Source organism: Perna viridis, chromosome 9 (assembly GCF_037379345.1).
Source record: "Perna viridis isolate PV_CMFRI_1.1 ecotype Kerala chromosome 9, ASM3737934v1, whole genome shotgun sequence".
Lineage (NCBI taxonomy): Eukaryota > Metazoa > Mollusca > Bivalvia > Mytilida > Mytilidae > Perna > Perna viridis.
Window position 1 is genome coordinate 44,398,725 of NC_142453.1, and position 16,718 is coordinate 44,415,442.

At 33.0% G+C, this 16,718-nt stretch overlaps 1 protein-coding gene across 2 annotated transcripts; it reads right to left on the bottom strand.

Annotated features, from left to right (window-relative positions):
* Nucleotides 1-3,032: 3,032 nt before the first annotated feature.
* Nucleotides 3,033-10,070, bottom strand: LOC148608666 (uncharacterized). 2 transcript variants are annotated; one of them, XM_088546735.1, is made up of 3 exons: nucleotides 7,754-10,070; nucleotides 7,286-7,375; nucleotides 3,033-6,892 (listed from the first exon to the last, which is right to left on the bottom strand). In XM_088546735.1, the coding sequence occupies exon 3, from the start codon at nucleotides 5,460-5,462 to the stop codon at nucleotides 3,627-3,629; it is 1,836 nt and encodes a 611-aa protein (XP_088402861.1). In that variant the 5' UTR covers nucleotides 5,463-6,892; nucleotides 7,286-7,375; nucleotides 7,754-10,070; the 3' UTR covers nucleotides 3,033-3,626. The 2 variants fall into 2 exon arrangements, with proteins under 2 accessions (XP_088402861.1, XP_088402860.1); XM_088546734.1 differs by having other exon boundaries at nucleotides 7,286-10,070.
* Between the last annotated feature and the right edge of the window lie 6,648 nt (nucleotides 10,071-16,718).

A 16,718-nucleotide genomic window follows, 5' to 3' on the forward strand; every position in this document is an offset into this window, starting at 1 on the left:
CAAATGCTTTCAACACAATGTCTAGTATGTTGTGTGAATAATTATAGGGGAGGCTAGATAGGAGTAAATAACCGTGAGCTATCTGAACGACTCTAACGGGATGTAAGGGTGGTGAAAATTGTATTTGTGTCTGTGTAATTAAACGAACGTTAAAGAAGTAGCACAACTGAAGATTCAACTAAAGGGACAGGAAATATATGTTAAATCGAATATAAAATAGTAAACAAAAACAAAAAACACATCATAACAGACAAAGCTCTGCGACCAATATTAAAACATGAACAATATGAATCCCACAAAATATAATAATTAAATATCATAAAATATTATTCAAAGGAATCAAGGTTCGAATGATAAAGAAAAGAATTGAAAGTAACCAAAGGACAAAGAATAGACGGGGAAAATAGTCACGCTCAACAAATAACAATGACGCGTTCGGTAATATTGTTTCTACCCTCCATGTCGAACGAATCGGTTTTCATGATGCAGATGTATACACTATAATGACCCCCGTGTTCATAACGACGACCATAAAACTTTTGTAGAGTTAACTCTTAACTTGTGGCAACATGTCCCTTTTTCAGAATCTTGTATGTTGAAAGCTTGTTTCCTGTTTTTCCTTATCAAACATGCTAATTTGTACGTGTAGAGTGCTAAAATATTATTTTAGATATTGCCTAACTGAAATTGAATTTACAAACATTCCGCATGGAATTAAGAAAACGTAAAATTTATAAAGTCGATTTTATGCAGTAATATGTTCCTTTCTACCATTTGTTTATGTCTCAAGGTTTTAATAAATAAATTAACTATGATAATATCAAAGCACAGACCTATATAGTAATTTTAAATAAGGAACACGTATCATGTCATCGTCACATTTAGTTAACATATATATTGATTACAAAAAAATCTATGTTGTGAAGTGGCTCAAATTAAACGTCAATAATAATAATCAATGTGTGAACGACAGCAAATTCTAGAGAATATTGACGAACTATCTAGAAAAAATAGATGTAAAATTCATGTTGATGATGGTACTGACATCAAACAACATTTATTAAGTAAAAAGGAAAGGATATAATCTTGCTTCGGCAAGCAATGCCATTGAAACCTATATTTTTGCTTCTAAAATAGGACTTCAAAAATACAGTTTACAAATAGACACCAAGATGACCTGAACAGAGGTGAGCGGTAACCATTTAATTGACTTAAAAAAACAACAAGAACATAGTATAAAAAGGCAAAAATATACTGCTACCGTAATACTAAACAAACATTTCTACATCAAAAAATGTATAAACCATATAAATGATAATATTTACTATGAAGAAATTGAACAAGCATAAAAATAACATTCAATTGTTTTCCATGCCTAGTCTTTTACTAGGTAACATCTGCTTTGTTTTTTTCCACACATACATATATGGCATGTTAATACAAATGTACACATGGTTGGATATTTGAAATGGCAATTCGAATGTATTTTGAATCATAGGTAATCTAAGTGTAATGTATTGTAATGTAGAGATAAAACAAAATCAAAGAGTGGAAATCTGAATTATTAAATTATATACAATGTTGGTACCTTTATTCTGCTATAAAGATAATACTATGGTAATATCTATATTAACATAGTCTGAAATACTATGATTCTTCGGAAATCAGAAACGAATATTACTATAACCTTAATACAATATTTATATAGAAAACATCCACGGTTTGATAAAATGATTATATTTGTATGGTGACCTTATGATGAGATACTGCTATTTAAGTATTACATATATAATGTCAGTCAGTGACGCGTGCACATTTCCTCATTCATAGCGAAGTTTTATCTTTCAACATTCCTAACAAAATAATTCGGTTATTTAGTTTTTATTGCTTAATACGTCCTTTGAATAACAAGTGACAGAGATGTATTACATTATAAATAGCGTGTAACATATTTAACAAATGCTTTGCATATTTAAATATGTTATTAGATGCTGATGGTACTTTATATCCTTTCCCTACTTCCCTGTTTGGTGGATTTTTATATGTTTTCGTGATTAACATAGATAAAATATCATTTCTTCCCATTTCTCTGTAAGAGAAATGTTGTAATTAAGTGTTTTTGAATGCGTTCCATTGTTTGTATCGACAAATATCCGCTAGATTTTTATGTTGGTTCTGTAATTACTTAAATGCATTGTTTGCGGAAATAAAATGTGTTTTTTTTTCGAAGGAAAACTGTTCTAAAAAAACTAAAAAACAAACATGCAAAAACCAAGCAAAGAAAAAAGAAAACATTGAAACAAAACGAACAAAAACAAAACATTTAGTTTATATTGACAAAAAATAGGATAATTTTTGTAAACCGTAATTTCTATCAAGCCTTTTACCTCCAACTAACCAATTATCTCCCTCTGAATGAAACATACACACTTTAAATCAAATGGGGGAAACAGTATTGATTTACAAGTCGAAGATTAATGATAAGTATTGTAGGTTTAAATATATAAAAAAAAAACATGAGTAATGCAATTTACTTCAGTCGACACGAAAAAAGACAGTTTACAAACTAGGATTGTCTTTCTTTTTTACATGCAGTTTTGTTATATCATAATTCAAACTTTTACACAAATATCTGGATATCAGTGGGTTTTTTTTTGTGTTTTGTTTTTTTTTTTGTTTTTGTTTGTTTGTTTGTTTCTTTTTCATTTTCACGTTTTGCTGTCAGTAAAGTATAATGGCCCTTGAAATACGTAATTAGAACATTCAAATATGATAAAAGTCTACGTTTCTACCATGTAAAAATCTCACTGATCTTACAATATGATTTCACTCAAAGAAACGTTGACTATTAAAAAGGCAATTATTTGATCTCTACACCACTGAATTTGCTTTTAATTTTTTCAATATAATGGAGCAGAGTGATTGCGCAGTGGAAGCGATTTTACGATTGTTTATTCAATTATGTAATTGGGAAGCTAGACGACGAGCACTATAACTTTTGTCTACGACAATGATTTCGATTAAAAACGATCTTTCTAATCCTACGTTTATTTACATAATATATACATTCACATATTTGAATACAATGTTTACCGATCGAACTCTGATTTCTAACTGACCATAATAATGTGCCGAATCTGAACAAATAAACCCAATTAACCTAAATGTAACTCCCCAAATTACCAATTTGAACTTTTACTTTCTAATTGTCTGTCTGATACAGATCATTAAATATGTTAAACAGCTGACCGCTATCAAAATAATTAATTAGTTCCAAGTACTGGATGACCAGACAAACAACGACTATCTTATCTTAACTAGATCAAGGTTACAATTCGATTTCTATGTAAAATTATCAATGAAAATTAAAAGTGAAAAGAAATAAAACTAGCAAAAAAAACGTTATCTAAAAACATATGAAAATTGAAGTCAAAAAATATAATTGTCTTCTAAACATTCTCCCCTTCTTGATTGAGCATAGCCAATCAACAACAAAAAAAAACAAAATAAAACGAAATAAATGAAAATATTCGATAGTCTATAATTCATAACTATAGCGATAGTCCATGTAAACGGAGAGAATAAAAGTCACTGCTTCTTGATAGTTATTGCACGTTAAATTTAAGTCAATTAACTTCCAACGGGCACAGTTTGGTAATTGGTCGTACTAAAACAGTTTGTCCAAGTCTAATTTTGGCGACTCGAACATGATTGTCCTTTCCTGAGTACACCTCGATGATTCTGCCTAACGGCCAATGTCCTCGTGGAAGATTGGGATTCATTACAAGCACAATGTCATTGGGTTTCCAGTCCTTTTCAGTTTCAGTCCATTTATGTCTTCTATTTAGTCCTGGTAGCCTCTCTTTAATCCATCTTTGCCAGAAATGTCTAACTAATTCCTGGATTCGACGCCGTCGTTTACGTGGGTTAAAGTCAGTTGTATCAACGGTCTCTGGTGCAAACGCTCCTCCGATTTGTCCATGTAGGAAATGGTTAGGCGTTAACGGTAAGTCATCTCTGGAATCTGCCGACTGGTATGTAAGCGGACGCGAATTAATGACTGCTTCGGCACCGATAAATGCAGTTAACAACTCTTCGTCAGTAATGTCCGCATTTCCTAATATCGAATAAATTGCTTTCTTTGCGGCTTTTATCATCGTTTCATGTACGCCTCCAAAGTGAGGCGCGAGAGGAGGATTGAAATGCCACTTAACACATTTATTCGACGTATTGTCACATATTTTGTCTTTATCTAATAGTGAAACTAGTTCCTGTAATTCCTTGTTTGCACCGATAAAGTTTGTTCCATTGTCCGAAACAACTTCTTGTGGCATTCCACGTCTACTGGCCATTCTATAAAACGCATTAAGAAAAGAGTCAGTATCTAGTCCAAAAGCAACTTCCAAGTGCACGGCTCTCGATGCCAAGCACGTAAATAAACACAAATATCTCTTTTCACGTCTCTTTCCTCGACCCTGCACTGTTATAAACGGACCACCATAGTCCACTGCAATACGCGCAAATGCATGTAATGGCGTTCTGAAGCGAATGTCCGGTAAAGGAGCCATTACTTGCTCTGCTGTTTTCGCCTTTCTCTTACGACACGTATAACATTTATTTTCACACTCACGTATTTCCTCTCTGGCGGATATAATCCAATATTTAGATGACATCATGGATAATGTTTGATTTGTCCCGCACACATGTCTACCTTTGTCGTGGTAGTATTTCACGATTAGTCTTGTCACGCGATTTTTCCTCGGAAGTATTATAGGATACCTAGTGTCATATGGCAATAAATCTCCATGTTCAAGACGCCCGTCACATCTAAATAGTCCATATTCATCGATTTTCGGTTTTAAACTTAGAAGTTTACTGCCCGACGGTAACTGTTTTTCTTTCATAATTGAATTATAATCCTCTAGAAATTCACATCTCTGCGCGTCGCGCACGATTTGAGTCTCTGCCTCTTCAATTTCATCTACACTAAGTCCACCTTTTCTACGTAAGTCACGCGTAAGTCTACAATTTTCAACGAATCTGTTAACCCATGAACGAACACGAATGAGTCTCAACCAGCTCGAATAATGTTCTGGATTTAAACGCCAATCCTTCTCCGATACAAACACAATTTTCATTGTAAATATTTCACTGTCCTTGGCAGTCTCTAATTTAGCATCCGATTTAGCGCTTTTAACTTCTTTGTCGCACGATAGTCCTTTGTTAATACGACATTCAGGCCAGTCACATTCTTGTTTTGATAGAAAGTCTTGACCTTCCCACCATATAATGTCCGATTTTATCTGAATAAAGTCCTGCCTCTCGATACCAGATCCGCGGGGTTTTCTTTCGTTGGTACGTAGGCCACTGTGTTGGACTCGAAGCCCTGTGTATCTCTCCAATGCGGTTCGCGACAAACGGCTTGAAGTCTCTGCTTCGACCACGTATCCACCATAAAACATCCATAGAATCTGACCAAAACACAAGTTGTTCCGTCGGTATTCTAAGCGGCTCCGCAATGGAAAGTGCAAGTTTTAATCCTAAAACAGCAGCCATCAACTCTAATCTCGGAATACTAACTGCAATAATTGGTGCAACTTTCGATTTCGATGCAATAATCCTTGTCGAAATTAATCCACTCTTATACTCGATTCTCATATACGAAACGGCACCATATCCTTCTTCAGACGAATCAACGAATGTATGAATATTAGTATGAATAATTTCCTCATTTTGATCCACAACTTGTAAACACCTTTGAACTTTGATTTGATTCAAATCATTTAGCTCTTTAAACCAAGATTTTGCTTTACATATTAAATTTTCATCTAGTAAATTATCCCAATTATATCCAGTTAACCACATTTCTTGAAGCAACATTTTAGCTCTCACTATATACGGCGAAATAAATCCAAGAGGATCGAATAACATAGCCACTTTTCTCAAGAAATTTCGCTTTGTGTACACAAAGTCCTCGCCTGGAGTTTTCGCTTTGAATGTGAATAAATCTACATTCGCTTTCCACATAATTCCCAAGGTTTTCACAGTAGGCAAACTACCATCATCAAGATTAACTTCGGACGCGCGATCTTCCTTCGGAATAAAATCTAACACTGCCTCTGAATTTGATAACCACTTGCGTGCGTACATTCCAGCTTTCCACCATAAATCAGACAATTGATTATACAATAATATTCCCTCATGTTCATTCATTACTGAATCCATGCTATCATCCATGTAAGTGGATGCGACGCTTTCATGCACTCGGCATGCTTCTGCACAACATATTGGGCCTGAAATGGCGAAGAATTAACTCCGAAGACAACACTATTGAATTCATATTCATCCGGTTCTCGATTTAATTCCATTGAGCGCCACAAAAACCTGTGAAATGGCCTATCAACCGGAGCTATATTTATCTTCAGATACATTTCAGCAATATCACAAACTAACGCAACTGGATTCTTTCTAAATCGCAATAGAACATCAAATAAATCCCTCTGTAATTTTGGACCTTGATGAATGACACTATTTAACGATGCATTTTCACACTTTGCAGACGCGTCGAATATGATCCTTGTCTTTGTAGTTTCCTTGTCTGGTCTTATCAGACCAGACAAGGAAAATTACAAAATAAAGTATGTCAGACCGAAATGCCCTATCGACATAAAAGACGAAATACAAATCGTGGCAATTTACAAAAAAAATAAATTGCTGTTTTTTATCAACAGTACTTGGTCGTGTTCTTTTATGACACCATGTTCATTAAGTTAATATTCATTAACTGCAAATTACAACATAATCATAATCAACTCCGCAGGTTGGTTTCAACATCACTATGCATTTATAACTGAAATATTGTTAGGTCTCGTCACCACGTTAAAACGCTGTTCTACAAAACATAAGTCTAATTCATCTAACACTAAATAGGTCAGAAAATAGCTATTTGTGCAATTTTTATAAACTTACACATAATAGGAAATGAGATACACTGTCATGTATACGGTTTAATGTTACACAATGAATAATCACAAAATTATCGAAATTGAAAGAAATACGAATATTTAGTTTCTTTTTCGAATTAATGACGATAAAACATTAATTGATATCCTAAATTATCAGCAAATTGCAAACTTTGTTAGAACCACTATCAAGCGACTTACATATGTTAAGCATTGTAAGCACGTAAATTTGTTCGCTATTTATAAAGATATAGTTAGCATTTGTTAGTTGCGTCATTGTAGTTACTTCCTTTTCGGTATGTTAATAAATTTACAAACCTTACCTTGGGCAAAATCTTGCAAAACTTCCTAATACACTTTTACACTTTTTTATCATTTTGTCATCAAATTGATAAAAAGTTAGTGTTATAATTCTGAAAAAGAATCCCATAAAACATTAATTATGGTAGTTTGATAATACTCATATTATATTTGACGCTTTTGATACATACACATGTATTAGCCATTATGTTATTTGTAAATAGAATGGAAATTATTCCCCGTTGCACTCACCTGAAAATAATGTATGATAAAACAATAGTGAATAAAATAAAAATATAATCAGTGATAAAGCATTTAGCATGAATGAGGAAGTTTAAAAATTAAGTAATGAATGACAGACATCAGATACTATTATATATGATAATTAGGAAATTGATAACAGTTTACTGATAAAACTATATACACCCATGAAGTGATGATAAACATTTCCCAGTGACATTCTATTGTATTATCGTTTAAAAAGTACCTACCGCCGTATCAGAGATTTCTTGTTATATACCATGTAGATTGATAATGTAGTTCAGTGTAGAATAAAATGCTAATCATAATAGATGCCTTCTATACTCAATCCTGTTTTATATAAATTGTAAGGAATACATGAATAACAGAAAACAATAATTAAATATCCTAATCAAGGCTAAACGCCAGATCATTGTTGTTCATGATAAAATAAATCATATGTTTAAAAGGACGTTGTATACCGATCATTGTAGAAAATTTAAGCAATTGTAATTCAATACTTAAGTACTTTCTATTTCCTCAGATCAGTAGTAACAAATATCTTCCGCAGTTTCTTCATACAACAATAAAACGGTTTAAGCTTTCACGAGTCCGTTTTTTACATTGTCTGACAAACCATTTAAGTTAACTCACATCAGGTCATTTATTATACCTGTAATGTAATGAAAATCTATGCAGTACAACTCTAATACATTATTATTATTATTATTCATTCAATTTAAGGGGAATTACTTTTACTTTGGGACTATATTCATTTCCATGTAAATGCCGGACTGCAGTATTATATTGATTAATTTAATGATTGTAGTTTTACATCATGAGACAGTTTACAAACACTTTCCGAGTTGCTTATTTGCTTTTGTTACTTCATTGTATGATTTTAGATACTTTGTGTTCTCTGTTGTGTATGTCTGTTTTCCATGTCTGATCTTTGTCCATGGATTACATTCTTTTGATTACCGCTATAATCTTGGTTCTCTTGATTACTCTTGCATGACAATAACATTAAATCATTCTAACACACTCGTCTTTGTTATAATTTGGCACGCTGAGCTAGATATTTTGTTTTGTAATGACAAGCAATAGCCGACAGATATGTCATCATATCCAGAATACTATGTAAAGACATATAATTTAAATATCACTATAGTTTAAATCTTACAGTATATAGAACTTGTATCTGAATTATTCCTCTCAGAAATGTATCTAACTTATAACAATAGCATAAATGTGATGAATTTATTTGACAAAAATGCAAGATGGGAAAGGAATCACGTCACCAAAGTTACATGATGTCTCCATAGATGGTCTCCTTCCTTTCATACAAAAACCTCTTGGACTTCATCACATTAGAACCAAACTTTATTCTATACCTCTCACTCTACTACACTCCCTTTATAAACCAAGTTTTGACACTCCTGTTTCTGATCCCACCTCATCATTATACAGACTTGTTGCCATCATTTTGGATCTTGGTTTCCACAGACTCTTTAAACCAATTTGTGTGAAAAATCAAGATACAAAAACGATCATTTCTTCCACTACCGTTTGTCAACAAAGTTATAGATGTAATTAATTTGACTAACATCCTCCATCACAAAAAAAAAGTTACCAACAAAATTCCCCCATATTTCAAAGACAAATCGGTACCAATTATTTCATGTTCCTATACTTCATCCATTTAATCCAAAATTTTCCATTATAAAAGACTATTGCAGAACCTCGAGTTTGAGGACTTCAAGGCTAAACCACGTGACCGTTCTTGCAAAACCTCTCCATTCAAAATGGTCCTTCTGGTCACGTCGTTACGTCGTTATAGTCATCATGAACTCGTGGATCATTATGGTGCAGGTTGACAACCATTCAAAGGGTCATAGTTTTCCGTTCCTCGTTTGTCTACCCCGGACTTGACTTTTTATGAGCAACTCGGTGGATGTTTCTAGAAAACCAGAGTACGCTTACCCTACCAGTGCAACTGATCCATGCTCCAAATTTTTAGTGGAGTCTGATAATGGTACTGAATTTAATGCAGTATAATTTCTGATTTAAAGGCTATGGTTGAATTGAAACAATGTTCACGGTAAGCCCAACAGAGGTGTGTGGATTGTTCTAACGCAGACAAAAAAGATATGAATGTAACTTGGATGCGTTCAAATAATTGCAAAAATACGGCAACAAAATTCGTGCAATTTCAGTAGAAAATACAAAAGCTATTACTCCGGCATCAAAAGAACACCGTATAAGGCAATGTATTGTGTAAACGTAGAGGCTAAGACTGATCTTACTACTGAGTCCGAGTTGCTCATTTGCTTTTGTTAGTTTGCATGCATGAGTTTAGTTACTTCGTGTTCTTTGTTGGGTATGCCTGTTTTCCATGTCTAGTCTTTGTCCCTGAATTACATTCTTTTGATTACCGCTATAACCTTGGTTCCCTTGATTTCTCTTTAAATAGGAACCTAATGGGGTTTACTCTATATTTTCAGGGGTGAAGACTAAAAGATGCCTCTTTTGTATTCTTAGCTTATTTTCCCAACATCACTACTTTTTGTCATCATTTTGAAACCGAATCAACGTATAAAAGAATGCTTAAAAATCATATGTTAAGCTCCTCTCATCTAACTATGATTTTGCAGACACACCAAGCAACGATATTTGTTTTATTTTATTATTTTACCATGTCTATGTAGATATTACATGTAATCAACACCAGCATTATTCTGTTTTCTTTTTGGAGGGGGTTACTGTTTACTTACTCTTTGCGTAGTATATAAACAATAATTCTACACCATTTAATACTTAATAATCATAATTAGATATAGACTGTTCTATTGAGTTAAACATTTTTAATTAACCTTCCTGCGGGCATATATATAACGATAGACTTGTTTAGGAACTTAAAGTAAGGTAAGTACAAACTGTTTCATTTTCAGGTAAATGTATTTGTTATTAGTGTTTTTAAAGATTCTATTGTATTGATTCTATTTCGTTCAGCATTTTTCTAATCGGCGTTGTGACGTCTATTTTGCCTTTTACGGACTGATTTGAAGTTTACACCGGATCGAAAAGTTCCGGGGTCACACGTCATCATGCAATTTTTGTCCACATCACGTAATGAAGAGACCACATCACCTAATGAAGAAACCACATCACCTAATGAAGAAACCACATCACGTAAAGAAAGAAATCACTGCACGTAAAGAAAAGAAAATGCACATAAAGTATTTAAAGATCGAAATAACGTAAAGATGAAACGACCTCACGTTATAAGAAAACCATTGCACGTAAAGATAAATCCACATATTAACGTAAATATATGTTGACATAACATAATCATAAAACGACATAACGTAAAGACAAAATTACAGAACGTAAAGACGAAATGGCAGAACGTAAAGACAAAACGATATAATGCAATGATGTTCCTACATAACGTAAATATAAAATGACTACATGTAATTATAAAACCACAAAAAGTAACATAAAATTGACAACATGTAAACAAATGTGTATCTCATCAGACAGTTTAGGCGTTCCATATATTCATGTCTTTCAAAATGTCAATTTTGACATTAAAGGCTACACTTGTAATAATCTTGTCGGTATAACATTTGAGGGTGTCTTTTTTTTTTTTTTTTTCTTAATTGTAAATACACGCATGTCCACATACAATGTATGGATGATGGTGTGTTGTATACCTATACACAGAGGTGTTATTCAGCACTCAAACCTCGTTTAGTACGTCGAAAAGAGCATACTAGATACGGCGTGCCGTACCAACAAAAATTATTGGCCCGACGCCAACCGTTCCTGCTGCTGCGTTCCTAAAGATACATACACACACTTGAAGCTACTTCAACCTCTAATCATTTGCATACCTACATGTACATATATTTCAACTGCATGAAAATGTATCTGTTTTTTTTTTTCTTAAACTTTGCGTCATAATATTTCAACGGATCAGAAGTAGAGCAGTTCTGTGTTTTTTTTCCACTAGTGTTGCAGTCTACATGTTCATTTGTTAATGCCATGTATGCATACAAACATTTAAAATCAGTAAGGAACCAATATTTCGCATACATTTACATATGTAATGGGATTATTTTACCGGTTTCGTGGAATGTTTCACACAAAAACAAGTATATGTATAAATGCCACTGTAACGGACATGATTCCTTAAAACAAGTGTAACCACATGAAAATTCGTATTTTAGTATTTAACATACGATCCGGAGGAGGGGATAACTTCCTGTATATTACCGTATGGGAATGTGCAAACATTATGGCTATGGTGTTCCGATTTGGATATATAAATTTGATAGTATAAATTACATGTATAATCAACTGGGACGGATGCCTTACATGGCTTTTCATCAATATATACTCATCAAAATGTTATAGTGTATAAAGGAAAACAAATTGAAAAATTATACTTTGCTAATTTGTTTTATCTAAGTGTATAAGATCATGGTTCGTTCACTCGATCACACCCACACATAAACCACGTCGGACCTCAGTTAATAGTTATGTAAATTAGTAATTAGACCACCAAACGGATGGATACGAGATCCTTCTCAGGAGTTCAAATTACTGACTGGTTAATATTTTCAAGTCTGAAGTATACAGTCTGAGCTATCTTTTACTTTCTCATATGCCACGTTCTGTTGAAGGATATCAATGAGTTTTATAACTGTACCATAAAGAGCATTGCATAGCGTAATAATATATTTATTGGTATCGTTGTACAATCCTTAAGACTTTTATATATAAACGTAGGATTTAAAAAAGTATAACTCGAAAATTATTATTTTGTGTTTCATTTGTTTTCTAGTTATCATCGGGAAACATGTATCGAAAAACAAGGGGGATGGTAAAAAGTGAAAAACAATTTGCAATTCACGAAAACTACTGAGGAACGCGACATTAGGGTATCACATAATTCCTCGCCACGAGGTGTGGCGGGTATAAAAAATTTAAAAAAAAGAAAAAAGAAGAAAATTTTTAAAAAATAGTAATAAAACACGAGAGATTTGAACACACAAAAATCGGGAATGGTCCTTGTTATGGTTCTTGTGATGATATAAACAGCGCACAATCCGATTACATCTATATGAATTTGAACTTTTGTATAGTGTTCAACTCTCAATTATAAGCGCGATCTAGGTTAATAATGATGTGGGGTGGGTGCATTTATTTGTTTTAATAATTTAAAATAAATTGTCAAACATGGGCTATTAAGACGGTGTCACATAATCTATTACATGTAGGTAATATACATGTAGGTACTGTTAATGTTATACGAAGTATTTTTACCTCCTTTATAATTGAAAATTTAATCTATTTAAAGCAAACTTAGTACAAAATGGGCATTTGGTATCAAAGACAAGCTGCTACTACATGTTTTTATGGACTTATATACATTTTTGGTCTATAGTGAGCACCCATTACAATGATATTAGTAGATGTTGGCGGAGCAAGCCGTCGTGAAGCCTGACCAAAGAACTGTCCTTATGTCAAAATATAACTTGTCCTACTACATGTGGCATCTATATGCAAGCTGCTGTGCTGATTTTCTGACTCAGTCTCATACAAATGTACCTCATGTGAGTGTGTGAACATTTCCAAAAGCTGCAGTAAGTCAACCAAAGAGTGAAACAAATCTGGATTGGACTCCACTTTAATGTTATATGGCCATCCCCCTGATTTTGCAATGCTTAAAATAAATTAGGTCATTTACATATGACTGGTTTATTAGGCATACATTTACAAGTCTTAGAGAAAGGTCGATCAATATTTAACACAAAATATTCTTTATAATAATTATGAACTATTTTTATTCTCTCAGTGGTTTACATGTATTATGGTATTTTGTTCTAGCACTTTTAAATTTAGTTTATAGCATGTGAAACATATGAGTGCTTAGAATAAACAAAGCCGATGTAATTAAACGCAATTAATTTGGTAATTGAGAGTTTAATAAACATCTTGTCGTGATACAGCTTGATTGGTGTTGTAGCAAGCGCGGCTTAATTATTTTACCTTTGCACGTTGTCGGCTTGTGACTTCCATAATCTGCAAACGCGTTTCGCAGATTTGCAATCTTTTGATGACTTAAGTTTTTTTTTCTACAATTACCCGATAAATTGACCATATGTATTCAAAATCATCAGCATAAGATTTTTTTTGAAGTCGGAGGTACATTGAATACACTAAATATGGATACAAATCTAGAAACAAAACTCTGACTTAATATTTTTTAGAAGTAAATACATGAAATATTTAGAATCAAAATCTATTAATTACATTTATAAAAAAAATTCTAAAAACAGCATATAATTCAAGAATATTATCAAAGGGGGACAATTCATGTTCACAATGTTATGACTATACAAGTCTAGACGCGATCTTATAACATCTTAACACAGAATTTTCATACAATCTAAAATGATCCAACAAAGTCTGAAATAGTCTTACTCTCTTACATAGTCTTGATAATTTTTTGTTAAGATTTTTCAGTATATTTTAAGACGGTCTAAGATTGTGTTATGATCGAAATGGCCGATTAAGACTTAAAACTCAGTACTAGTGAATAAGAATAACAGCAGTTTTCATTTTAAGTCCCTCTAACTAAATTCCGAATACTTATTTTGAGCCTATTTCATTTGTCCAGAAACTGTGTTAGGCCTACTTAGTGTTACTGGGTCACGAGAAACGATACAATCTGCATGGTTTTATTCAAAACGGCTTAATAAAATTAAAAGTATCCTGAAAGTGGTTATCTCGTTACACTGAACATTATGTATCTCACCCCATAGGATGTACAACGTGTACAAGTCTTTCGTCAGTATAGACAATCGTCAACTACTGTCGTATCTAATTCTTTTTTTTTTCAATTTATAATTTATTATAATTGTACGTATTATTATATCATATATTGTACCTTTAATTTGATGGTGCGCTGTAACCTGGTGCAATACTTCACCCATGTCCTAATACAAAATATTTGTTCGTTGTGAATATAAAATTCCAATTTCCCAAGGAAGAGAATCGACGATGCATTTTCTTTTGAAAATATTGTGGATGTGTTAAATGAAGGGTAAAAATAATATAACTGAACTGATCAATCTAGGCAGTAGTTAAAGGAAATAGTCTAGTAGGGAAGTACGTATAACAAGGGCAATATCAGGACAAAAAACAGAAAGTTGGAAAACTACTTTGTCTTGGTATGGTACCTGCATTTCAAAATGAAAGGTGGGTTCACCCAGATTTTATATAGCACTTAACTCACGCTTCCATTAACGTTCATTATTTCCAGTAAATTTCAATACAAATGGGCAGCATCAAATTCCCCCTAGTCAAAACTTGAACTTTGTGTCAAAGATGAAATAATAATTATAAACAAGTAAAAAGTACAGAAATTAGTTTGCACACATTATGAAAATTTATCATTTATAATTTGTTTATCAGAAATAGAACATTTTTTAATAAGATAACGATATCGGAAATAATTTGTTTAGGCAGGGTTCGAGACGTTTTCTTTCCTAATAACTCTGGTCCAAAGGCCTGTCTATCAGTCAATGGTGGCGTTTCAAGAAGTAAGAATGGACGCTACTAAATCTGACATAGCTTAACAACTGGGAGATATAAACACCACACCATATGCGAGACTAGCTGGTATATTACTGAACAAGAAAGAGAAATTTATTATTTTTCAAACAAAATCGTCTCATTTTTCATATATATTTTTGTACTGAATATACTGCTGTCTTCAAAATCGAGATGAATGTCTAAAAATGACGCAGAGAAAGTTTTTAGTTTTAGTGGATTAACAAACGGCTGTCATTCTCCAAATTTAGGATCATTAATGTAGAGAACATCGTCAATATATCTATATGTAAAGATCTAGCCTCCTTAAACCTTTTTGTTTTCACAAAATTTTGAAATATCATACACTGCAAACCGAACTTCTTTCAAGCACATCTTTTTCGAAGAAATTCTGGCGATGTTCAGGTTTATTCAGTAGCACTCTCCAAACTTCAAACAAATGAGATGCCAAAATGTACAAAAAAGGAGTCGAAGCAATGGTTTATCGATTAAAGATCAAACCAGATTCATGTTAGAAATGAAAAGATTTTAATTCTGTATATCAAATTCATTTTAATGGTGAGTAACTGAATATGTTTTTTTTTTCTAAAAATGATGTGGGAAGTCTCAAAGATATACATTTCGTATAATAAAAATCTCGTAATTTACTTTGGATCAGAAATATTTGTGTTATCTTCTATATCGACGAAGTTCAATAAGTAAATGAAGGTTTGAACGTTACGTGTGTAAGTAAACCCTGAAAGTAGCATGGATAAGAAGTTTGAAAAATAAAATCTGTGAATTTTCTTCAGTCCATGGCTATAGAATGTGTGCGTTGGAGTTAATACAGATTCAGAATTATTCCCACTTTAATTCTAATAATCATACTATACCATTCGTTATTGAATATTTTTGAGAGGATGCAATAAAGTCAGCAAGCCACAAACAGACACACACAGCAAAATACATTAAATAACCAAAATAACACTTACAAAGAAACGAAAGGAAATGAGCAACTCGGACTAAAAAACTTGGAGGAGTGACCAGGTGCATCTATAAGGCAAGCGTTTTCTGGTTTTCTATAAAGACCAGCCAAGTTGCTCACATATCATTATGTCCGGGATAGACGACAAGGGAAATGAAAACTATGACACGAGTTCACAATGACGACCATAAAACTTTTGTTGTGATGAATTCAATCTTGTAGCATCATAATCTTTGTTCCTAATTGTAAGATGTATAACCTGGTACAAAAGTCCGCGTACTTACGTCAAACTCCGGCATGACGTTGATTTGTAATATGAAAACACCATACGCAGGTGTTAAAAGGGTATTTTTACAGATAAAAGGAAAGTTTATAATACGGATTGGAAAGTCATCAGGTTGTCATGTAGTTTTGTTTATAATTTTTTTGTTACCTTCGATCCCAAAGTGGAAATAAAGATATTAAGCTGACTTCGGTGTCTCTAGTGTCCTTTATCTTAGATTCTTTTGAGTAGATGCCATGTATAAGATCTGCGAAATTAGATTTTTTAGGATGTTATGTCGACTATATAGCGGAAACTGATATAAATTGATCTGGTTAAACAATGTATCTTCTTGCGGATCGGATCA